Source organism: Triticum urartu, chromosome 2A (assembly GCF_056163025.1).
Source record: "Triticum urartu cultivar PI428250 chromosome 2A, HENAU_Tu73, whole genome shotgun sequence".
Taxonomy (NCBI): Eukaryota; Viridiplantae; Streptophyta; class Magnoliopsida; order Poales; family Poaceae; genus Triticum; species Triticum urartu.
Window position 1 is genome coordinate 582551054 of NC_141874.1, and position 26767 is coordinate 582577820.

Consider the following 26767-nt stretch of genomic DNA (forward strand, 5'->3'; position numbering starts at 1 on the left):
GTTCGGAGATGGGGGCTGAAGGGGCAGGTGGCTCCATCCCGGTAGAGGTGGGCCTGGGTTCCCGACGGCCCTCGATTGTTACTTTGAGGCGGAGCGACAGGGCAGGTTGCGACCACCTAGGAGAGAGGTGGGCCTGGCCTTGTTCGGCGTTCGCGGATACTTAACACGCTTAACGAGATCTTGGTATTTGATCTGAGTTTGGCTACTGGCCTATACGCACTAACCATCTACGCGGGGACAGTTATGGGCACTCGACGTCGTGGTATCAGCCGAAGCACTTCGTGACGCCAGCGACTGAGCGGCGCGCGCCGGGTTGGACCGCGTAACATGACTTCCTTTGAAATGGAGGTTGCTAGGTCTGCTCTTCGGCCGCGTACGCAACGTGCAGGTGTGCTATGGGCGATGGGCCCAGACCCCTGTGCGCTTAGGTTTAGACCGGCGTGCTGGCCTCTCTGTTGTGCCTAGGTAGGGCTGCGACGTGTTGATCTTCCGCGGCCGGGCATGACCCCGAAAAGTGTGTCCGGCCAAATGGGATCGAGCGTGTTGGGTTATGTGGTGCACCCCTGCAGGGAAGTTAATCTATTCAAATAGCCGTGATCTTCGGTAACAGGACGACTTGGAGTTGTACCTTGACCTTATGACAACTAGAACCGGATACTTAATAAAACACACCCTTCCAAGTGCCAGATACCACCGGTGATCGCTCTCTCACAGGGCGACGAGGGGAGGATCATCGGTTAGGGTTATGCTATGCGATGCTACTTGGAGGACTTCCGTCTACTCTCTTCTACATGCTGCAAGATGGAGGTTACCAGAAGCGTAGTCTTCGAAAGGACTAGCTATCCCCCTCTTATTCCGGCTTTCTGCAGTTCAGTCCACATATAATAGCCTTATTCCAGTTGATACCAATGCATACATATGTAGTATAGCTCCTTGCTTGCGAGTACTTTGGATGAGTACTCACGGTTGCTTTCTCCCTCTTTTCCCCCTATCCCTTCTACCTGGTTGTCGCAACTAGATGTTGGAGCCCAGGAGCCAGACGCCATCTTCGACGACGACTCCTACTACACCGGAGGTGCCTACTACTACGTGATGCCCGCTGACGATGACCAGGAGTAGTTAGGAGGATCCCAGGCAGGAGGCCTGCGCCTCTTTCGATCTGTATCCCAGTTTGTGCTAGCCTTCTTAAGGCAAACTTGTTTAACTTATGTCTGTACTCAGATATTGTTGCTTCCGCTGACTCGTCTATGATCGAGCTCTTGTATTCGAGCCCTCGTGGCCCCTGGCTTGTAATATGATGCTTGTATGACTTATTTTATTTGTAGAGTTGTGTTGTGATTTCTTCCCGTGAGTCCCTGATCTTGATCGTACACGTTTGCGTGTATGATTAGTGTACGATTAAATCGGGGGCGTCACAAGTTGGTATCAGAGCCGACTGCCTGTAGGAATCCCCCTTCCACACTCCTTGGCCGAAGTCGAGTCTAGACATTACAAAAACTTTTACTAACATGGATGTGTGCCTTACGGGCCCACGTCGCCATCTGGGTGGTAATAGGATCTTTTACTCCTCGATCCTTACTCTGGGACTCTGAACTCTCTTCTATTCGGGTTAAATGAATTTTGCTAAATCTAACATTAGGATCTCGTTATCACTTTCACCCGGAGAGCCCCTTATTACTGATGATCGTCTGCTGCACGTGAAGACCCTGAAGATACTCACCGCTGTTAACCCGAGAACTTGTGTTCATCGCGTTTGCAATTCCCCTTCCACCGTCAACCCTTATAGATAACTACTTGCAGTTGTTATTCTTACATTCATCCCCAGTTGGTCTTGTTATTACAAGATACCCCAAAATACTCGTCGTTGTTTCGGTAATCCTTTGAGCTTATTGCCTTGCTGTTCTTTGTCACCTGAATACCCCTATGGATAATTCTCGCACTTATCGAGTATTCGCTTATCCCCAGTTGTTCATATGCTTTTCAAAATACTTGGAAATACTACCCGATCTTCCGAGTATCCTCCTCAAACTATTGCTCGGCAAATACTTGTCTGCTTGCAATATGGATGCTTTCCATATGTGTAGCAATATTCATTAGTATCCTTTGACACCATCATTTTGATCCTATCGATTCAACATGTGTGTGAAAGCACGCAATCATCAGTTGATCCTTTTAAATTATCTTCCCGGCTCAGACGTCATTTTAAACATGAGCTGGTTCTTAACCAATCAATGCCTTGATCGGTTGTGCTTCTAAGTCTATTGAACTTATTCATTTTCAATCAGAACGATTGCTTCTGATCCCTTGATTTGGAAATCATAAAATTTCTTTGCATTAAGCTTTGATTAGTTAGTTGTATCTAGAATCCAATGCCTTTGCATTGTTTCTTCCTCTGTTGAGTACCGATGCTTACAGCAGATCCTTTGAGAACCATCGGATCCCTTGTTAGATTTTACCCGACAACGTCCCTCATATTCAATCACTTTGGTAGTTCTTTCCCTGATACATAATGTCGTTGGTAAATCCTATTCTCTGATTTGGCCAACCATGCTCTGCTTTCCAGCTGGTGATATCTACTATTGAAGCTTGTGGTATATATTTCCACGATAACCTGATGGGTTGAACATATGCCTTCTCTAAACCGTGTGAACCCAAAAGTTTTCACGAGTCATACACTCCTGGTATTTTGCCAGATAAAATTTCAACACTACAACTTCCTCGATAGTGAGAAGTTAATGAAAGGTTATACATTGGAGAAGTGGTAGTCGACCTTGAACTTTATGTTCATGCCCATGGACACGATGTACATCTTCTCATTGAAGATTCTTTTAAAACTAATTATTCCCTTGATATAAGTTCATCTTATATCTGGGGTCTGCCCTTTTACAATCGTGGTTCCGACCATGTTCTCCTTTAAATACCATTTTCGATGCAAGTGTAAGCACTTGTCTTCTGTGGATCAATACCCCGGTCCAACCTCTACTTTGATCCGTCTTCGAGTATTACCCCCCCTGGTATCTCGAGATTATCTTGGAACTGCATAACTTCTTATGAGTTCTTCATCAAGTACTACATTCTCACTGATTACAATTTTTCATGGGCTCTGAGTTATTAAACACTCAAAGACACCGATAACTGAGCCAAGTCCGCACTACGGTTCAACAACTCTTAGTAATCTTCTTTAAGTACGAGTTTGTACCCAATCACACCATTCCTAGCCTGTTTGGCTATATCATTGTCTTGATGATTTTAACTGTGCTACCTGGTCCTTCTTCTCGGAGCACAATTTTTGATGATGAGCTAAGCTTACGTCGATTTTTCTCGTCATATCATTTCGCCTTGAACAACAAGCTTGATTTTCGAGTTTGTGTCGTACTCGTGGTTCCAATAACCTTTCGCTTCATCATTCCTTTGACTTGATGTCATTGCCATTCAATTACATCTTCATGAAATATCTCGACAATTGTGTCGTGATCATCATCGGCATTATGAGCTCTTCCAGGATATCAACCGGATTCATGAAGAGAAATACCATCCTTGCCCTCGATGAGTTGTGTTATCATCGGCCACTTATTGCCTTCCCTCCAACACAAACTTGTTCATGCTTTGTGATATACCTTGAGACCCTTGCTATCCAGCAATTGTTCTTCTTTACCTTGGAATATTACCATCTTTTATGTCAAGGATGTCGTGGGAATTTCACCACCTCTTAAGAATTCTTGGTATGGTGATACTTCCCACCATCACCATTCTTTCTTGGGTCCTCGTGTTGATTCCAACCGGGGTACCAACAAGTGAGCGGTGCTGTTTGGATTCTGCCCTTCTAGCAACCCTCTTGCTTTGAAGTTAATGGTCATCCGTTCATTCTTAGACTATTGATTATTGAATCACCATTCCGACGTTGGTCGTGCAACCCAGCCCATATTCGGGTGCACCTTTCAAGCAATGTTTAATTGTGTATGTTTTCCTCGAGCACACATCATTATACCATTTGATCTGACAAATGTTATCTCCTTGATCACATAATTGTGGAGATCCATCTTTGTTAATCTCGATAAATTGCCGCTGATTCCATCAGCCACCCCCCTCATCCTCTCCTTGGGTTAATGATGATGAATCCTTTGTATATCCAAGTCTGACCTTTGCTTGAAGACCATGTCAATGCTATCTCGAAGCATGTCTGTGATACTCTGATTTTCAACAGGAACATTTGAAGCCCAATGCTAAATGTTTCTTGCTCAAATTATCCAAACACCGTTGTATGGGTAATGTCATGAAATTTCTCTCCCCTACCTAAGGAGTTTTATACATGATATCCTGTCATGGATATCATGCTCTCCTTGTCCTTGGGAAGGATATACCCCTGAAATATGTGTGTATACACATTTTCCTCCCCATTGTTGTAATTAAACCTGGTAATCACCTTTCCTTTCCATTGGTTTGCTTAACCCTTCTTGTAATCTATATTATATAAGCAGTAGTATTCTTCTGCTTATGTAAAACACCTTGGTGTACAACCGTGTCAGTAAGACTCTGTTGCTTTTGTTGATAGCATTCCGGTAGCCACCGATGGATGAGAATTTCGCCTAATGGTCCGCCTCGTTCAACGAGCAGGAAAATGGTTCTCTTCGTCCCTCGCCCTTGGTACCGGCATTGTTGCCGACATAACCGACATGCTACTCTCTGACATGCCTTGCTATCATGACTGTGCAAGATGTTACCGCTCTTCCTACTTTTACCCCACATGGTGGGCCCATAACCCACAGGTCCCAGGATCGAAACCTGACTCTCCTGTACCCTCTGTTGCCAAAGTTATTCCTTGCGATTGATTTCGTAAGTAATTCACGGGTCACCTTTCTAGTGCTCTATTCTAGTTTCAGACGCAATACTTACTATCGCTGCTCTGAACCCCTTTTCTCACTCTGGTTCAGACTTCGGCAACTATCTATCCGCTTGGAACATCTTATTGTACCTTCGTACCTTACTCTCGATGTATTTTATATGTTTAACTCGAGAGATAATCTTATACTCATTCATGGGATAACCCCAGATTGTTTCCCTCAAAAGCATTCTGACATAGCTGAGCTGCCCCTTAACCTTTCATAAGTACGATAGAGTTCCTGAAGAAATGATGACAAGTTTATCATGATGCATTGGAATAAAGAATTGAAGACATCAACGAAAGGGATTAACTTCTTCGAGAAGATCCGTTAGAATATCGTAACCAGAACTCCCCCCCCCCTTAAATCTCGGGACGAGATTTCTTGTAGTGGAGGAGAATTGTGACGCCCGGATAATCAAGCTACAGTAACCTCTGCTAATGATGCCACGTCACCACTCTTACAGTTGTAAATCTCACGATGATTCAATCCCATTCGAATTCAAAATTCAAAATCAAGTCAAACGGTAAAGTTTTCAAACATTAACATTTAAATGTTCTAGAGGTGGCAAATAATGCTTAGGTAATTATGGTGGAGGATCACATTTTTATAAAATAATTAAAAGCACTAAACTAAATAAAACAGTGGCTTAAACCAATAATTAAATGCATTTTATAAATATTAAAACATTAAACTATTTTATTAGGTATGAGAAATTCATGTGGCAATAGAGTATTTATAAATACTAATTTAGGGGCTAGTGGTATATTTTATAAAACTAAAAGTAAAGTAAAACTAATATGAAAACAGAAACTATAAATAAAATAGGAAAAAAAAGCAAAGAAAAAGCAAAAAGAAAGGAGACCCCCTGTTGGGCCGTGGCCCAGCTGGCCATCGGGCCCCCAGGCCGGCCCAGTCGCCCCCCCTATATAACCCCCTCCCCACCGAACCCTAGACACCGACACACCCTCTCCCCCTCCCGATCCAATCTGGATCAAGGGGGAAACCCCCCCACTCCACCTCGCTCTCTACCCCATCTCCCTCGATCTCTCGATGCCGAAGCCCTTTCGCCGGCGCCACCCGTCTTCCGACCCCGTCGCCCTTCTCCCGAGCCGACCGCGACGCCCATCGCCCCCGACGCCGCTGGACCCCGCCGTCGTCGGAGCTGCCCTGCCGTCCTCCTCTTCGACTCCTCCGCGCCGGACCTCCCCCTCTACGTTGCCGTCGTCCCCGTCCTCCTCCCCAAAGGCTCCACCGAGCCTCGCCGACCCTCGTCTCTGCAACGCCGGTAAGGCCTCGGCCTCCTCTTCCTCTTTGCGCCCGCTCTGCACGTCTCCCCGTCGCCACCCGCACCGGCCTCCCCTGCTCGACGCGCCACCGCGCGTGCCCGGCGCTCGTCGCCGCGGCCACCGCACGCGTGCGCCCCGTGCACGCCTCGCCATCCCACTCGTCGCGCCCGAACGCCCGCAACCCCGCGCTCTCCGTGCGCTCACCGCAACCGCCGCCCTCACTCCCCTGATTGGCCGCGCGCACTTGCGCGCGCGCCCTCGCCGCGGCCCCCTGTACCGCCCCAGTCATCGCCCCCCGGTCACCGCGGCTAACGCCCGCCTCCCCTCTTCCCTGCCCGTGGTGACTGACCAAGGCCGGTCGCCGTTCGGTCCGGCCGCACCTCTCCACGGCCCCGGCGCCCTCCTCCGGTGGCTGCCGCTTCACCACGGCACCGCTCCGCCCGTGGCCTCGCCGTGGCCATGGCCACCCGCGCCTGGCGCCTCCACTGGCCTGTGCAGGCGCCCAATCGGGCTACGGGTTGCGCCCGCACCCCCTGCACACGACGCCCGTTAGACCGAACCGATAAGGCCTTTGGCCCACTGACAAAGGGGCCCCAGCCCCAGGACAAAAAAAATAATAAATAAAAAAATAAAATTAATAATAATAATAATAAATATTAATTAATTAATTGGTTAATTAAATTAATTAACTTCATTAATCCTAATTTAATTAACCTACTTAACTACTTAACCTAATTAACAGTATAGCCAATGACAGGTGGGCCTGCTGTCCAGTTTGACCAAGTCAAACTGCTGACTGGACTAGCCTAGTCATTGACAGGAGGGTCCCACTAGACCCCTTTGACCAGTCAACGGTCCCAGTTGACTGTTGACTGGGAAGTCAACTGGACCCCACCTGTCAGCCCCTTTAGTACATTGTTGTGTACAAGCTGTGGGTACACTTAGCAATTTCACCTTTAATTTTGAAATATAAATAAATTCAGAAAATTTTAGAAATTGTTTAAAACTTTGAAAAATCAAATAAAATAAACCGTAGCTCGGATCAAAAAACTTTGTACATGAAAGTTGCTCAGAACGACGAGACGAATCCGGATACGCAACCCGTTCGTCCGCCACACCTCCCTAACCTATCTAACTTGCAACTTTCCCCCTCCGGTTCACCGGTCCGAAAACGCGAAACACCGGGGATACTTTCCCAGATGTCATCCCCCTTCACCGGTATCACCTACTACCGCGTTAGGGCACCTCTAACGCCGTGACTTGTCATGTCATGCATCACTATGCATATGCTTGCATTATATTTATTGTTTCATCCCCCTCTTCTCTCGCTAGACACCGAGACCGACGCCGCTGCTACCCAGTACGACTACATCGACGACCACTCTCTTTTGCCAGAGCAACCAGGCAAGCCCCCCCTTTGATCACCAGATATCGCCTACTCTTCTCTATACTGCTTGCATTAGAGTAGTGTAGCATGTTACTACTTTCCGTTATTCCTATCCTGATGCATAGCCCGTCCTTGCTACTACTGTTATTACCATTACCTGCTATCCTACTGCTTAGTATAGGATGCTAGTGTTCCATCAGTGGCCCTACACTCTTGTCCGCCTGCCATGCTATACTACTGGGCCGTGATCACTTCGGGAGGTGATCACGGGCATATACTATACACTTTATACATGTTCCATTACTTGTGATACTGTTCGGAGATGGGGGCTGAAGGGGCAGGTGGCTCCATCCCGGTAGAGGTGGGCCTGGGTTCCCGACGGCCCCCGATTGTTACTTTGAGGCGGAGCGACAGGGCAGGTTGCGACCACCTAGGAGAGAGGTGGGCCTGGCCTTGTTCGGCGTTCGTGGATACTTAACACGCTTAACGAGATCTTGGTATTTGATCTGAGTTTGGCTACTGGCCTATACGCACTAACCATCTACGCGGGGACAGTTATGGGCACTCGATGTCGTGGTATCAGCCGAAGCACTTCGTGACGCCAGCGACTGAGCGGCGCGCGCCGGGTTGGACCGCGTAACATGACTTCCTTTGAAATGGAGGTTGCTAGGTCTGCTCTCCGGCCGCGTACGCAACGTGCAGGTGTGCTATGGGCGATGGGCCCAGACCCCTGTGCGCTTAGGTTTAGACCGGCGTGCTGGCCTCTCTGTTGTGCCTAGGTAGGGCTGCGACGTGTTGATCTTCCGCGGCCGGGCATGACCCCGAAAAGTGTGTCCGGCCAAATGGGATCGAGCGTGTTGGGTTATGTGGTGCACCCCTGCAGGGAAGTTAATCTATTCGAATAGCCGTGATCTTCGGTAACAGGACGACTTGGAGTTGTACCTTGACCTTATGATAACTAGAACCGGATACTTAATAAAACACACCCTTCCAAGTGCCAGATACCACCGGTGATCGCTCTCTCACAGGGCGACGAGGGGAGGATCATCGGTTAGGGTTATGCTATGCGATGCTACTTGGAGGACTTCCGTCTACTCTCTTCTACATGCTGCAAGATGGAGGTTACCAGAAGCGTAGTCTTCGAAAGGACTAGCTATCCCCCTCTTATTCCGGCTTTCTGCAGTTCAGTCCACATATAATAGCCTTATTCCAGTTGATACCAATGCATACATATGTAGTATAGCTCCTTGCTTGCGAGTACTTTGGATGAGTACTCACGGTTGCTTTCTCCCTCTTTTCCCCCTATCCCTTCTACCTGGTTGTCGCAACTAGATGTTGGAGCCCAGGAGCCAGACGCCACCTTCGACGATGACTCCTACTACACCGGAGGTGCCTACTACTACGTGATGCCCGCTGACGACGACCAGGAGTAGTTAGGAGGATCTCAGGCAGGAGGCCTGCGCCTCTTTCGATCTGTATCCCAGTTTGTGCTAGCCTTCTTAAGGCAAACTTGTTTAACTTATGTCTGTACTCAGATATTGTTGCTTCCGCTGACTCGTCTATGATCGAGCTCTTGTATTCGAGCCCTCGAGGCCCCTGGATTGTAATATGATGCTTGTATGACTTATTTTATTTGTAGAGTTGTGTTGTGATATCTTCCCGTGAGTCCCTGATCTTGATCGTACACGTTTGCGTGTATGATTAGTGTACGATTAAATCGGGGGCGTCACAGCCAACGTGGCGGAGCGGCCGGGAGCAGAGATCGATGGCGAAGCAGCGCGGAGCAACGGGCGGCGGGGTGAGCGAGGCGGCGCGGGGCGAGCCCTACGGGCGCGAGCACGAGACGGCGGCGCACGGCGGGCGGCGCACTCCGGCGAGGACAGCGTCAGGCGGCGGTGGAGCGGCGAAGCACGGTTGCGGGGAGGCGCGGGGCAGCGGCCGGCGGCGAGGCGCGAGGCGGCGGAGCGCGGGGGCCGTTCCGGGCTTCGGCGGCGGTGGTTCGGGCCCGTGCGGGCCCATGATGGGCTCCGCGGGCCGGCGGCACGAGGACGGCGTTGGTGGACAGGTGGTGGCTCCGGATTGGCTGAGGGCGAGGGCGGACACGTCCGGTCGCCGGGCGGACATGTCCGACGGCGTGAGGAAGAGGAAGGCTAGGGTTCATCCGCGAAAATTCAGGGGAGAGGACATATATATAGGTAGAGGGAGCTAGGAGAGTCCAAATGAGGAGCGGTTTTCGGCCACGCGATCGTGATCGAACGACCGAGAGGATAGTGGGGGTTTAGGTGGGTTTTGGTCCACCTTGGAGAGGTGTTGGGCTGCAACACACACGAGGCCTTTAAGGTTCCTCGGTTAACTGTTGGAGTATCAAACGAAGTCCAAATGGCACGAAACTTGACAGGCGGTCTACCGGTAGTATACCAAGGCCGCTTGGCAAATCTCGGTCCATTCCGAGAAAGTTTAACACCCGCACACGAGAAGAGGTAAAAGGAGACGCCGGAGGACATAGGAGCGCCGGATTGCAAAACGGACAACGGGGAAAATGCTCGGATGCATGAGATTAACACGTATGCAAATGAAATGCACACGATGACATGATATGGAATGCATGACACGCAAACAAATGACAAGGCAACAACAGCGAATAACTGGAAGACACCTGGCGCATCGGTCTCGGGGCGTTACAATGGCCATACATCATTGGATAATAATATATAGCATTAAGCACCATGTTTAAGTAGAGATTACAACGGGGAGAAGAGGTGTTACACCGCTGTATAGAGGGGGGAGAGAGTTGGTGATGATGGCGACAAAGTTGTTGGTGTAGATCACTGTCACGATGGTTGCCCCGACGGCGTTCCGGCGCCACCGGGAGAGAGGGGGAGAGAGCCCCCGTCCTTCTTCTTCTTCTTCCTTGGCCTCCTCCATAGATGGAAGGAGTGTTTCCCCTCTGGTCCATGGTCTCCATGGCTCCCGGAGGGCAGGATCCCCTCCGAGATTGGATCTCTCTCTGTTCTCTTTTATTTTGCGTTCCTATTTTCTGGCCTTTCACCGTTTCTTAAATTTCCGGAGATTCGTGACTCCGATTGAGCTGAAATTTTAACACGGTTTTCTTCTGGATATTATCTTTCTTGTGGCGATAGAAGGCCATCAACCGACTTACGAGAGGCTCGCAAGCCACCTGGGCGCGCCCATACCCCCTAGGAGTGCCCAGGTGCCTCATGGCCCCCTCGGACACCGTCTTGCTTTGATTCTTCTTCCCAAAAATCACATATATTACAAAATAAATCTCTATAAATTTTTATCACGTTTGGACTTTGATTGGTATGGATATTCTGCAAGATAAAGAACATGCAACAAATAGGATCTGACGCTGGGCATTGGATCAATATGTTAGTCCCAAAAATATTATGAAATGTTACCAAAAGTGTATGAAAGTTGTAGAATATTAGCATGAAACAATGAAAAATTATAGATACGGCGGAGACGTATCAGTTCCCGGTGCTCTCATTGATGAGTACATCTGTATGAGCAAGTCTGCGTGTCTAGACTCCATGTATAAATTCTGCAAGGCTGTGATTGTAGTGTTTGGCCCTGAGTACTTGAGAGAGCCAAATGTTGAAGATACAACCCGCTTGTTGGCGATGCATGCCAGCAGGGGCTTCCCGACGATGCTTGGTAGCATAGACTACATGCACTGGGTGTGGAATAACTGCCCTTCTTCTTGGAGGGGTAGTATAGGGGCCATGCCAAAACTTGCCCCGTCATACTCGAGGTTGTGGCTTCACAAGGTCTTTGAATTTGACACTCTTTCTTAGGCATGGTCAGATCTCACAATGATATCAACGTGCTTCAATGCTCTCCGGTGTTTGCAAGGCTTGCCGAAGGCAACTGCCCGCCGGTGAATGTTAACATCAACGACCACAACTACAACAAATGATACTACCTAGCTGACGGTATCTATCTTCAGTGGACTATTATTGTGAAGACAATCTCAAACCCTGTAGGAGAGAAGTGGAGGAGATTTGCACAAGAGCACGAGAGTGCTAGGAAGGATGTGGAGTGTGCCTTTGATGTTCTGTAATCTTGATGGGGCATTGTTCGATGTTCCTGCTAGAACTTGGAGCACCAAAAAGTTGTGGGATGAGCGTCCGGAACGTATCTACGACCAAGAGTTTCAGTTTAAGGGTGTTAATGTTGTGTCTGAGCATGAAGGAGCGGCAATATTTGCACATTTCACTCAATTTTATCATCAAATGCGTGATTGGGAAATTCACGTTTAGCTGCAAAATGATTTGGTTGAGCATATGTGGGCTCACTTGGCAGCCAATAGATGTATTTTAAAAAAAATATATATTCAAGATAATTTATTTTTTATTTGGCTTGTAAACTATGATATATTTATTTGGCTTGTGAACTATGCTATATTTGTTTGCTTGTGAAACTATGTAAAATGTTTGTATTTTGTTTGAAAAACCACAAATAAAAAAGAAAAAAAGAGGACAGAGGACGAACGGGCGGCCGACCCAAACGGACAAAAAATGGACAAAACACGCGTTTGTTTGGATCAGCGCATTGAAGTTGCTCCAAGGATTTTAGTTTTGATGAAGCTTGAGAATGTGGCTCCAACTCGCTTGGTTGCCTGCCAAACATGATTTCGCCATTGCTCACGCTTTTTGCCACCCCTTATCGTATTTTTGACTAGCTAGTCATAACAAGTTGAGGTTTTTTTGTGGATATAAGTGGCCCATATGCTATTTTTTATAAAAAAAACTTTAGCTTCATTTTTGTCAACCCTGAAGATAAAAGAAAGACAAAAGCCAACAAGTTAAGAGTGAACTTGTTATGTTTTGCTTGCCAACAGGCACTTGAAAGTTTCATCTCACCGTACCTCATGTACAAATGGACCAGAGGATACAAATATCATATATTATTTCAATGTCAGATGGTGAAATATGTTTGGAGAGGGTTGGGTATGGACGATGTAATTAAAAAAGCTTGTGAGATGGACCGTGTTGGTGAAGTTGTTCTTGAGTTTTTACTCCATTTGTCTGATCGGGATTTATCTATTTTGGGTCTTAAAAATATTCGTGAGACGATCACCATTACCACTTGGTATTTGTGGTGGGAAAGACGTAAGTTCATTCATGGTGAGAGGACACAGGATATTAATCAAGTTGCTTTGGAGATTCATGCTTTGGCGGCTAACTATGTGGTTCCTTCTTCCCTGATGTGACCATGAAGAGGAGGTTGGACTTGGCTCACTGTGGAGTTTGTTAAACTTAATTTTTATGCCTCTTTTGACTAAGCCCTGCTTAGCGGCTCGACTAGTGCAATTTTGAGAGATGCTAGCAGAAAGTTTATCTGGTTGAGGGTGGGGTGGAGTATTGAAGAATTGATTGTTGTGCTGATGTCCTGACTACTGAAGCTATTGCACTGAGATTCAGCCTGTCCCTTGTGCAATCGACTAGATGCAATCGCCTTGTCATTAATTTTGATAATCTCTAGGACATCATCACCATGAAGAATGGCCCTCGATTAGCAGGAGCAAAGCGCGACAGTTTTTGATGATTGTTATAACATTGCTTGTGATTTTCCTCAAAGTAGTTTCGTACATTATAATAGTGAAGCAAATAAGATTTACTTATGAGCTTGCCATGTTGGCTAGATTTCATGCTACCTGTGCTTAGTTGAAGGAACCTATGAGCCAAACTATACCTTTCCTTATGGACTATGCAACTGTTATTCAAATTTAATAAAGTGATTTTGTTTCAAGAAAAGCTAAGATGTGTCTACAACTGAAGGGATGCACATGATTTTTGTTGAGTTGGATAAGAACAAGAAAGAAAAAGCAAACACACATTAAAAAAGATAAAAATTTGACTGAACTGGAAAAAATCAGACGCATGTCCAGTAGCAAAACCAAACACGATTTGGGAAGAAAGAACATGACAATTAGAAATATCCAACACTCAACGATTTTACCAAATAATGCAAATAATAATTATCATAACCAAAATTCTCGACTAGTTAGGCTAGAGGGATGGGTAAAATATGAAATGATTCCAGTTTATGTATGGTAGGTGATGACAAGTTTGACATAAATAAAGTGAAACGTCCAGCAAACACATCTTCTATTTATTATTCGTAGCAGGGCAAACGGGGGGAGTGATAGAATGCAAATCTAGTTATAGAACCAGATATTTGGTTGAGCTTGTGCCTATAGGCAACAAAAACCGAACCTCAAATCCAAACAGACAATCTGTTTATGTCTGCGTGTCATGTTCGGTGAAGTTTAAACCTAGGGCACACCCAAAATGCACCTTTTTACGCCCATTTTGCATGTTTTATGACTCCAGATAGGGTGTGGACCGCTAACTGTTTGGAAAAGCAGGTTTGACCGATTTTTAGGCCCATTTTACAAGAGGGCGCACGAATTAGCGGGCACGCATATGTTCTTTACCTATTTCACATTGAGAGTTTTGGAGAATGGTTAATGAATGGCTAGACTTATCACGGTGAGCGAGATAGCAATCATAAAAATGATGGATCAACATGTGGAGCAAAAATATTACAAATCGAAAAGCGATGACTTCCCTCACAATATTACTAATTGGGCCTTATGGAACAAGCAAAATGCACGAGTCTTCTAGAACAAGTCCGTCGTAATCACCTCCCCTTTTGACCAATATCAAGAGCGAGGCCAAGTTTTAGGCAACTGCGGGTGCCAGTCACTTGAGAAACATCATTGCCAGGAGAGTAGTTCAACTTGTATCTTTTGTCCTTCCCTTTTTATAAACCTCTGTCACCATTCTTCTTAATTATTGGATGAGGGAAATCTTTTGCCCTCGAAAAAAGGGTATACCCACACCTTTTGTTCACGCCATGTGCATTTAGGCAAGCATGCCATACAATTTCCATATTCTTTGTTGGCTGTAAATGCTAAGTGTGTCATGCTATACTCAAGCACATTTTTAGCTTCATTTTGCGAAACTAAAGAAAAGCACAAACTAGCCAAGCAGCAAAAGGTCATCAATAATAAATGTGCCACGGCTTCTCGCAAATGTTCATACTTGTTTATGAAAAAATGTAAGGGCGGGTTTCTATCCAATCCCCATGTGCGTGTTTTCTTTTCCTTAATTCTATAAAACTTATAAATACAATTTTGACTAAGTTTTAAGAGAATATTCTGGTTAGGGATATCTAGCATTCAACAACTTTATCTAATAATGCGCATAGTCACAACCTGGCTATTATTTGCCTGAGGTGTGTACATTTTTCCCCGAAAAAAAGAAAGAAGAAGCAGTGTACGTTTTTTCAATGAAAGGTAGAAGCAGCACAAGCTGAACCTAAGTCCAAACAACATATCCAGTGAAGCCTCAGTCTAGTGGCACCCACAGTTGAACTACTCTGAGATTGCACCAACAATCTCTTTGATTTGCAGAATTCCAGAAAATGTATGAATAAAAAAAATACTTCCTCCTATTGGAAAAAGATGTCCTAGTCAGTTTTGCACTAAGGTTAATGTCATGCTCATTCAAATCCTACATGATTTTGGTTGGTTTGTTTACATACTGAAAAACACAAAGTACTATTCTTTTCGAAGAGGCTTGAGTGGATGCTTCAATCATACCAACCAAATGACCAACATAATTTTTTCTCCTAAAATTTATATTTCTAAATTCTTATGAAAATCCTTTGGAACAAATAGGCCCTAACAATGATCGAAGGCTAAAAAAAGAAAGAAAGAAAGATTGAAGGCAAAGAAGGACGACCGCGAAGCAACCTCCACACGAAAACACGGAATCCTCTGTCACGCTGGACGAGAGAGCATTGAGGGTGTGTTTGGTAGCATGTATGGACCTAGCCTAATTGTTCTCATCTCATACATGCTGAGTTTAGACATGCTGAGTTCATGCAGTTGCTGTTGTTTGGTAGTGATGTATGCGTTGAGACATGCTGAGATGAGATTTTGTTTGGCAGCCTGCATGTGTTTAGACATGCTGAACAATTTCGAATTCTGAATATTTTTTTTGAATGATGAACAAAATCGAAAAAATGTCAACACAAATTTAAACATATTTTGAAAATTTAAATAAAATTTGATATTCTAAACTTTTTTGGAAAATTAAAATAAATTTTAAAATTCTATTTTTAAATTTGAACATATTTGAAATTATGAGTTTTTTGAAAATTTAAACAAAATTTGAATATTTTATAAAAAATATTTTTTTTTCAAAATTCAAACGAATTTTGATTTCCTTTTGAAATTCCGAACATTTATATTTTTTTAGAAAAATTGAAAATTCAAACAAAATTTTAAATTATGATTTTTTCGATAATTTAAACAATTTTGAAATTAATTTTTTATTTTTTTTCCTAAAATTCTAAAGTTTTTCAAAAATTTAAACAAATTTTGAAATTCTGATTCTTTTTAAAAAAAATAAACATATTTGGACGTGGTCTGGTCGGTGAGGACGAGTGTCAGGGCCAACATAGCTACCTCCATGCACCCTGTCTGGGGTGCATGAGATGAGCATGGCTGATGGCACTTTTATGCATCAGATGAGCATAGCTCAGGTGGGTCCATGCACCCTACCAAACAAGCAAAAATGGATCGAATTGAGAACTTTTGCCCTCATGCACCCTTAATACATCCTATCAAACACACCCTGAGGCATCTCTCGAAGCAAGGGGACACATCACAGTGAACTTCGAGCTGCCACCACCAACTCCAAGGCCAAAAACGGCGCACACGCAAAGCAGCTGTACCAGGACCAAAACACCTCGCTAAACCAAATCTACTGCTAAACACCAGGCGAAGGCACCTACCACCCACCAATACCATACCAGCGGCAGTAAATTTCGAGCTGCTGCTGCTACTGCTGGCTGCTGCTGCCTGCTCGGCACACCTCACTCCATCTCCGCCTCCGCCCCCTCCCCCGCCCCCGCTCCGCCTCCGCCTCCGCCACCCCCAGCGCTCCTAGGGTTCCATCTTGGCTGCTCGCGCGCCGCGTCGCCGTTGCCGGGGTTCGGAGGAGGGGCGTGCTGCTCGGGGGGAACCCAAATCGGGCCTCGCGGGAGCCGTTCCCCCGCCCCGCCGCCGATGCCTGCGAGGTTTCGCGGCTGAGCTTTCGTTTTTGCCTCCGGGAGCTCGCGGCGGGGAGGTCTCGGCGTTTCTGGGGTTTAGATCGGGGCCTCTGAGCTCGCTCTCCGCAATGCCGGGGAGGTCGGGCGTCGATTGCTAGGGTTTTGCTCGTGGATTTGCCGAGAGAGGGCTGGGGATCGTTCGGAATGCGGCGAGTCGCCCGAGGTCTGCTGCTTGCTTTCGCGCAATTTGGTGTTTCCCGACCAGCTGTGCCTCGTCGATTTGGTTTCCTGCTAAGCCTGTGAAGGGGCGAGGAGGAGGAGGGGTTTTGGGGAGGTTGGGACGAGTTGCTGATTTGGCCGCGATGTCCGGGTCTAGTTCGAGGGGGCGTCTGTCTCCGGCTTCAGGTGGTGGAGACTCTGAGCCGCGGTCTGCGGGGAGCAGGACACGATCTGTGTCTGCTACCCGGGGTCGGAAGGCGTCGCCGAGGCCTGGGAGGGATGTCGCATCAGCAACAGCGACAGTGGAGGAGAAGAAGCCTGCTGCGGTGCCTACATTGCTCCCTTCGCTCAGCGTGCCGGCAGGGATGCGCCGGCAGGAGCTGCTACTGCGCTCAGGGTTCTCTCTTGACGCCTCATGCTCATCAGACGCTTCGACAGACTCGTTCTGCAGCCGGGCATCCACTGGGCGGATTGGGAGGCCGGTGTTTGGGCCGAGGAAGAAGAAGACCGTCTCCCAGGCTGATCATAAGGTCTCTGCCATGCTGGAAAGGGAGGCTGGATCTGCTTCTCCAAGTGATGCTTCTGGTCTGAAGAGGAGGTGTGCTTGGGTGACTGCTAATACCGGTGCGTCTTTTTTCCATTGCTTTGCATTTTCTTGATTCACTGCTCCTTTGAACATATAAACCTGCAATTGGTCTAGTGCAATGGTTTCTAGTACTGCAGTAGTGGCTTTGTTGTAGGCAGAGGAGGCAATCTGCATCAGATCTAAAATTCAGATGAAAAGGTCCATTTTATTGAGTTTAGAATGCTAGATTCCAATGATGCAAACCGGGGACCAGGACTTTATGATTCACTCATGGATGAAGCATTTCAGGGGTCTCTGATCTTTAAGATTCCAACTGTTGCAAGTACTAAGAAATTTTATGATTAAGTAGTTAGAAAGCTATCATCACAAGGAGGTACATTGCTAAAGGGTAAAGGCTGTCGTTCTACCTTATGAAGTTACTCACTGTATCAGTATTCTTGTTTACATTAATGCGCCGTGTGGATCTGGTGTGGTTGTGGGTAAGCATTTTTTTTTTTTACTGATTTTGTATGCAGAAGGTAGGTATTTCTAGATGCGACTAGTAAAGTGTAGAATTATGCCTGATAGTTTGTGTCATACAGGGACTTTACTCTAGAAAACCTTCGCACAGTGGGTATTTTTGTAATTCTACTTGCTGAAACAACATATACATAGATATTCTGCAAGATCATTCACGATGAAAGCACAGCTATAAACTTAGAAATGTGAAACAATGTTTCGTTGGACTAGCAATATTTTTTTGACAACATGTAGGACCAGCGATGTTTGTCATGTTACATATAAGACCTTATTGAAGAGGGTAGGTGAAAATGAGAATTTTGTTGGTATCTTCTTGGTGAGTCAAGGACTTTGTGTGTGTGACTATAGGTATGACCTATTCAAAGAAGTTTGCAATTGGATGCCCATGAGTTTTGAGTATTGTGGATAGCATTCTCTTACAGAGCTGCAAGTGGGCTACCCCTGTTTTTTACCAGTAGTGCAACAAATTCACTGACCACAAATATGGATATAATCGTTGAGTACCTTCACAAACATGTAAACTATTTAGGAGAAGTCACTAGAATCTTGTGGATTTCCAAGTTGGGATCTTTGAGGAATAATTTTCACATGCTTGCCTGTTCATAGGCTTGATATTAAAGTAGGCAGGAGTGGCTTCTTTTCTCCCCTCCCCTGTTTTGCTCCAGCAATGCCATTTTCATTACATGAGGACCTGGTAATATGTAATCACAACTTTATTTTGTCACGTGGATCTTAACAGCGATAATGCAAACCTGCATTTGAATCCCAGTGTGGGACTACCATAAATTTTGGGAACATGAACTTATACTCCTTAACGAAGTGTAGGATTGTTATTTTTAGTGCATTTCACTACCTGGATATCCCCCCCCCCCCCCCTTTTAATTACCAATTGTTGCAATAAGATCAAGCTGATTATATCACTAATCTAGTGTTTGTTCAGAGAGTCCATCGCATGTAAAAGCTATTGCCCTATCTTATTGCTTATTAGCCATCATTTGCTTCATATAATCCATGGTGCATTTTTATCCAAAAAATTCTTCTTAAGTTCTTATTTTTAGTGTGGTCATCACTTGATTTGATGATATTAACTTACAAGTGCAGATCCATGTTATGTTGCATTTCATGACGAAGAATGGGGAGTTCCAGTTCACGACGACAAGTATGCAATAATGAACCTTGATAAAAATTACTAGTTTCTTTAGGCATACAACACTCTTTGTAAAACATACTGTTTTATGTTTCTCCAAAGAATGTCTTATGAAGTGCTTATTTTAATTACAGGAAGTTGTTTGAGTTACTGGTGCTCTCGGGTTCACTGGCCGAACTTACATGGCCAACAATTTTGAACAAGAGATCTATATTCAGGTAGCTCTTTACACTTTTGATGTACTTGGATGTTGGCATTTGGCAACCCTGGTAACATATTCAGGTGTGCTTGACAGGGAGGTTTTCATGGATTTTGACCCTGCATCAGTCTCTAAATTAAGCGAGAGGAAGATTATTGCACCTGGAAGTCCTAGCAGCTCCTTGTTATCTGAACAGAAATTGCGCGGTGTTATTGAGAATGCACGACAAATACTGAAGGTTAGCCCTTTACTCATAATAATTCTATGTCATGATTATGGGAATCTTGATTCTTGAAACTAAGTGCTGCTTTGGGATTAGAACAAGTGAAATATATATAGCTGTATTTTACTCTCCTTAAGTTTTGGTAGCTCCATATGGAAATGAAACATTTACCTTTCTTACTGACATTTTGGACGCAGTTTCTTGCACCCACTTCTACTGATAAAAAAGCCGCACATGATCTTTGCCACAAGATATTCTTGAACCGTGTTGTCTTACCTTCACCATGTGTCTATCATTGCAGGTTATAGAGGAGTTTGGGTCATTTGATAAGTACTGCTGGAGCTTTGTGAACCACAGACCTATATTGAGCACATTCAGGTATCCCCGTCAGGTTCCTGTCAAGACATCTAAAGCGGACGCGATAAGCAAAGATTTGGTCCGAAGGGGTTTCCGCAGCGTAGGCCCAACGGTCGTGTACACCTTCATGCAAGTCTCCGGCATGACCAACGACCACCTCGTCTCCTGCTACCGGTTTGCTGAATGCACCGCAGCCGCAACTGGTGCTAAGCCTACTACCGAATCTGGCAGCGAAGCAAATTCAGGCGCCAGCAATCACGCCGCGGAGCAAAAGACGAACGGGGCTGCTAACGGACTAGCCGTTGACATTGGGCTGTCCAGAACGATAGACGAGCTCAGCATCTCGTAGCGGCGGCTGTGATGGGGACGCTGGAGCCATGTATAAGCGTTGTGTGCATTTTGTGTATCGTAGGGTAGCTTTTCTCGGCGTGTTAAGACTGGTTGAACAGCAGCATGTAATGATGTATATTCTTTGTGATGCAAATGCATTTGTTTTTCCTGAATCAGTGGTGGAGCTGGCATCTCAGGTTGGCCCTCGTACTCTGTTAGTTAGTTTTTTTTACATCAAAGTACTCTTTATTGCAATTGCAAGGTGATGACCATAATATATCTTATCAACAATTTCTACAGGTGGATCTTTCACCCACCCCGCATACACCTTACTTCTAACTTGTTTGGCTAAATCATTGGCAGTACAATTAGTCTCTCTAGGAGCATGTTTAAAAGTAATATGTGAGAAATCACGCATAAGCTGATATATGTAATCAAAAACTGCTGATCATCAAAAACTGCTACCGATAGACCGAAAGAGCGATCTCCATTTTTCATTGTCTCTATCACCTCGATGTCGTCGGAGTTCACCTTTATGCTGATAATCAAAAACTGTTGCCGATAGACCGAAAAAGCGATCTCCATTCTTCATTGTCTCTATCACCTCGATGTCGTCGGAGTTCACCTTTGTGCGATTACACTCGACTGTAGTCACCAAACCGTAAGACCGAAAAAACGATCTTCATTCTTCATTGTCTCTATCACCTCGATGTCGTCGGAGTTCACCTTTGTGCGATTACACTCGACTGTTGTCACCAAACCGTAAGGCCAATGCCTAGGCCAAGTGCATCTCTGCACCAATCGACTTCCTCGGTTCCTGCCACGAGGAATCTGCCATTCGAGTCTAGCCTCATATACATTTAGCTTCACATAGTTGCTCCTTGGTCTTTCCCAGCCATGTCGCTTGATCGTTGCCTTTGCATCACTCGCCATAGTATAGTTAGCAACCAAATCTCTGATTGCCGTTGCTATGAACTTAGGTTCCTGGACCTTTTCATTAGAGCATCTCCAACAGCGGTGCAAAAAGATGTGCGCGTGGTAAACCGGCTTTTTAGCGCGCGCGAGACTTTTTGGCGCGCTCCAGCGGCGGCGGGAAAGTAGCGCGCGCGGGAAACAATTGCGCGCGCGTGGGAAAAGACGGCAGCTCGCGCGCTAGATTTGGCGCACCGCTTCCAGCACGCCTATAAATTGCGGCGCTCGCCACGCGGCCTTCACACTGCCACGCGCGCTCTCCCCGCTCCCTCTGCCGCTTCTCTGACGCTTGCTCGCCCCGCCCCCACCGCGCCACCATGCCGCCGCGCCGCCGGGGATCGTCTGGCTACCGCGGTGTCCGCGAGCGCCCCGACGGCAACTACTACGCCGAGATTCGGTCCGGCGACGTCCGGCTCGGCCTCGGCATGTTCGGGACCGCGCACGAGGCCGCCCGCACGCACGACGCGGCGGCATGGCGCCTAGAGAGGCCTCCGTCGCAGATGAACTTCCGCGACGTCTTCACGCGCGAGCAGGCGTAGGCCGTCGCCCCTCTGCCTCGTCTTATCACAGATCAGGACCGTGCGGAGCATCGTCGGCGGCAGCGCCGCCTCCTCATCGCCGAGGAGGACAAGCGAGCCATGGCGGAGTGGCGCCGGCGCCACCCGGAGGACATCGCCGCCGAGCACGCCTATTGGGGGGAAAGGACGGCAAAGCGCCGCGCGGAGCGGGCAGACAGGCGTCGGCGGAAGGCACTGACGATATCGCAGTGCGATATCATTGAAACAAGTGGGGAGTCGATCTTTGAGGATAATGATCTTCGTTGGCAGGACATGTGGCTCGATACCTCGGACAACACCAGCGAGGATGATGATGATGATGAGGACGACTCGGAGTAGGTTGTAGTTGCACCATAGTTTATTTAGTTGCACCGTAGTATGTAGTTGCACTGTAGTTTTTATGTAATCGCACCATAATTTTATCTATCTATGCTATGAACTATGTAAAATATCTATGTATCGTTTTATCTAAAAAGATATGTATGCAACCTAGTCCAGAGTGTTCGTGCGACAGCGTGCGCGCTGCAGCACGCCTACTAGAGCTACGCGCGCGTGCTAAATTTAGTGCGGCTGCTGGAGCCAGCGCTGCCAGCCGCGCCAAACCAGGCGATGGGCGTGCTGCAAAGTATTTTTTAGCGCGTCGCGTGTTGGACGGCTGTTGGAGATGCTCTTATGCACTAACTTTCTCCTCTCTCACCATAAATACCAGAAACCAATAGCAATTGCTTCCGCTGAAATTTCTCAGATCGAGGATCACACATTCTTCAACTGGTTGCACCACTAAATATTCCAGCACATTTTCTCCTGTATGATCCACGACGCATGCTCTATCAATAGTAACGTCCAGACCCAGTAACCTCCATACCTCTTTAGCTTTGCACAAGTGAATAACCGGTGCTTGGTATCCTCCGCTCCTATACCGCACGTAGGACATTGCCCAATAACTTTTATACGTCTGTTAGCCAAAGTCACCCGACATGGGAGCGATCCTAACAAAGTTCACCAGAGGAAAATTTGACGCTTGCCAGGATAGCTTAAGCTCTAGACCGTCCCCCATATTGGTGAGTTCCATAAGGGTCCAACTGTATTTTCTCCTGATATTTTATGTCCATATTCGCTGTGCCACTCCGCAAAGTATGTTGATCTCACTGGGAATCTCCCGTTTTTGCACAAGTTCCATGCTACGAAGTCTGACATATCAAATTCAAGCAACAAAATCGCAAGGATCTGCGCCACGTCAACTTGCCAGAATGTTTGAGAAACCAACTCTTCATCACAACGACCCGCAACAGGGTCAATGGAATCACTTACCTTTCATAGTAAATTGCCTCCACAAGCCATGATCACTTTCTTGGTAGGTGAGTTAGGGATCCATTCATCATCCCAAACATTGATTCGACTACCATCACCAACCCTCCATGTATGACCTTTTTTTAGTGTCTGCACCCCCGACATAATACTTTGCCATGTGAATGAGGCTTTCTTTTCCAGAGTTGCATTCAAAATATCACAATCTAGATAATACTTGGCTTTGAGAACACGTGCACAAAGGGAATCTGGATTATCAATTAATATCCAAGTCTATTTCGCAAGTAGGGCTAGGTTAAAACAATGAATATCTCAAAATCCCATTCCACCTTCTTTCTTTGGCACACACAACTTCCACCACACAAACCAGTGCATTCTCCTCTGGTTGTCACCATCACCCCACCAATAATATGACACCACGTATGTAGTTCCTTTACAAATCTATTTTGGAATTTTGAAAACTGACATTGCATAAGATGGTATAGCTTGTATAATTGATTTGAGTAGCACCTACTTTCCTCGTGTTGAAACTTTCCTTTCCTTCCATCCCATAATTCTTTTCATAACTTGATCCATCAAAAACTGGAAACAATCAGTCCTATGTAGACCCACAGTGGATGGTAAGCCTAGATAAGTATCTGATAGTGCCTCGGCCATATATTCAAACTTCTGCAAATTTGTCGTTGGAAATATGCCCTACAGGCAATAATAAATTGGTTATGATCATATTTCATTGTTCATGATACTCCCCCCATTTTTATTTAGTCCGCATATTAGCTTTGGTCAAAATCAAGCTTCATAAAATTTGACAAAGTTTATAAACAAAAATATTAACATATACAATAAAAAATCAATAGCATTAGATTCATTATTGAATGTAATTTCACATCATATAGATTTGTTATGGTAAATGTTTATATTTGTTTTATAAACTTGATCAAACTTTATGAAATTTGACTTCAGTCAAACCTAATATGTAGATTAAATAAAAATGGAGTTACTACATGTTTATTATTAATGCTAGAATTGTATTGACCAAAAACTTAAATATATGTGTGAATACATAAACAATACCGTGTCCCTAGTAAGTCTCTACTAGACTAGCTCGTTGATCAAATATGGTTAAGGTTTCCTAACCATAGACATCAGTTGTCATTTGATAACAGGATCACATCATTAGGAGTATGATGTGATGGACATGCCCAACCATAAGCTTAGCATCTGATGGTATCACTAAGTTCACTTTGCCGTAGCTTTCGTAATGTTAAGTATCTATTCCTTCGACCATGTGATCATGCCACTCCTAGATACTGGAGGAATACTTTGTGAGTGAAAGGATCGATATAGTTGACTAGAGGGGGGGGTGAATAGGCAACTAATTTTTTTAGCTTTTCTTTACCAATTTAAACTTTGCATCAAAGTAGGTTGTCTAGATGTGCACTGGGTGAGCAACCTATATGATGCAACAACAACAAGTACACAAGCAAGCAAGAGATGCAACACAAAATAATCTTGCACAAGTAGAGGTACGAGATAACCAAGAGTGGAGCCGGTGAAGACGAGGATGTGTTATCGAAGTTCCTTCCTTTTGAGGGGAAGTACGTCTCCGTTGGAGTGGTGTGGAGGCACAATGCTCCCCAAGAATCCACTAGCGCCATCGTATACTCCTCACACCCTCACACAATGCGAGATGCCGTGATTCCACTATTGGTGCCCTTGGAGGCGGCGACTGGACCTTTACAAACAAGGTTGGGGCAATCTCCATAACTTAATTGGAGGCTCCCAACAACACCATGAAACTTCACCACAATGAAATATGGCTCCGAGGTGACCTCAACCGTCTAGGGTGCTCAAACACCCAAGAGTAACAAGATCCGCAAGGGATTAGTGGGGGGAATCAAATTTCTCTTGGTGGAAGTGTAGATTGGGGCCTTCTCAACCAATCCCTAGAAAATCAACAAGTTTGATTGGCTAGGGAGAGAGATCGGGCGAAAATGGAGCTTAGAGCAACAACGGAGCTTAGCAGTGGAAGAGGTAGTCCACTCGGAGAAGAAGACTCCCCTTTTTATAGTGATAGAACAAATCCAACCGTTATCCACTAACTCAGCCTGCGAAGAGCGGTACTACCGCACCAGACAAGCGGTACTACCACAAGGGCCTGCGGTACTACCGCGTGGCTCTGTGGTACTACCGCTGGTGCGGCAGGAGCTAGACCAGCCCTGTTGCGAGGAGGCAGAGAGAGGTAGAACCGTTGGCGCGGTACTACCGCTCCCCCTTGAGGTACTACCGCAAGGCAGGGTTAGTCTAGGCTGGGAAGGCACGGACATATAAAAATACATCCGTGGCTACTTTCGCTGAGTTTCGATCTGTGCAAAAATCTGACACGATACTACTGCAAGCCTGGAGCAGTACTACCATGTAGGGCGCGGATGTAAAAAATTACATCGGCCCCTACTTCCGCTCGTGCTGCTGAGCCTGGCCTGAGGCCACGGTACTACCACAAGCCTGGAGCGGTACTACCGCGTAGGGCGTGGATGTAAAAAATTACACCCGCCCCTACTTCCGCTCGTGCAGCTGTGCCTGGCCTGAGGCCACGGTACTACCGCGCCCAAGGAGCGGTACTACCATGAGCACCCGCGGTACTACCGCGCCTGTGGCCGGTACTACCGCAAGGGCCTGCGGTACTACAGCTTAGGAGAGCAGTACTACCGCGTGCCCCAGTTCAGCAACACTAGGAGTCCTTCATTTTGGAGAGACATGGAGAAACGGAGGGTGCTCCAAAGAGCGAAATGAAAGGAGGTGCATAAAGGAACAGACGTGTACGTGATGGTTCCACCCATACCTTTCCTCCACCCATACCTTTCCAACGCGGACCCCCTCTTAATAGTACGATTTCCTACGACTCAAATTCACCGAAAGGAAACGTAGAGAAACGCCGTCTTCAATAGACTTAGAGGGCACCAAATTGTCTTGTGCCTAGACATGATATATCTGCAATGCTCAATGCGCACGATTAGTCCGCAAAAGTATTGTCATCAATCACCAAAACTACTAGGGGATAAATATGCCCTTACAATCTCCCCCTTTTTGGTGGATTGATGACAATATGGGATTTGCACATAGGGATATAAAATGAAACATAGGCAAACCCAACACCTATAGAATATAGACGGGCTCCCCCTAGATGTGTGCACTCTCGAGAAATGCTTTGGACTGCACGACGCACATACTAGGATCACCACTCCCCCTATATTATATAGACGAGGCATATCTTGCAATAAGGTAACTAATACTAAGCAAGGAGGCACGATAATAAATATGAGCATAAAGTAACTGGCACAAGATAGCATAAGCTCACGGGCTACTAAGTATGAAAGACAATAAGATATGCTAGAGTGCATATGTCTTACACCATATGAAAGGGAAATACCACACACGAGCACAAGCCAAACCAAAGCAAACGAGGTTCAATAGAACGAAAGCAAAGTGACAAAGCTTAAAGACATGACACAAGACTTGCAAATCCTACTCTCTCTCCCCCTTTGGCATCGAGACACCAAAAAGGCAGAGAGGACACCTACGACACAGGTGGTAGCCCAAGCTAAAGTGATCACTCGTCACACCCCTCGTCGGACTCGGCAGCGGGGATGGTCTCCTCCTCAGATTCAGTCCATTGATAGCCCTGCTTCGCCATCCATTCTGCCTCT

General features: G+C 46.1%; 1 protein-coding gene and 1 pseudogene across 1 annotated transcript; both read left to right on the plus strand.

Moving 5' to 3' along the window:
• Window positions 1–16337: 16337 nt before the first annotated feature.
• On the plus strand, window positions 16338–20396 carry LOC125538876 (uncharacterized). Its single transcript, XM_048702186.2, has 5 exons — window positions 16338–17486; window positions 19069–19126; window positions 19249–19332; window positions 19410–19551; window positions 19838–20396. The coding sequence occupies exons 1-5, from the start codon at window positions 17006–17008 to the stop codon at window positions 20240–20242; spliced, it is 1170 nt and encodes a 389-aa protein (XP_048558143.1). The 5' UTR covers window positions 16338–17005; the 3' UTR covers window positions 20243–20396.
• Window positions 20397–21512: 1116 nt separating this feature from the next.
• On the plus strand, window positions 21513–22091 carry LOC147986036 (uncharacterized; annotated as a pseudogene).
• The last annotated feature ends 4676 nt before the right edge of the window (window positions 22092–26767 follow it).

Bases quoted from the DNA above. Each gene is read 5' to 3' on its own strand.
- LOC125538876 (XM_048702186.2), top strand. From the start codon at position 17,006: ATGTCCGGGTCTAGTTCGAGGGGGCGTCTGTCTCCGGCTTCAGGTGGT. The intron at 19,127-19,248 runs GTATGCAATAAT...TTTTAATTACAG, and splicing joins GTTCCAGTTCACGACGACAA to GAAGTTGTTTGAGTTACTGG. The intron at 19,552-19,837 runs GTTAGCCCTTTA...CTATCATTGCAG, and splicing joins ATGCACGACAAATACTGAAG to GTTATAGAGGAGTTTGGGTC.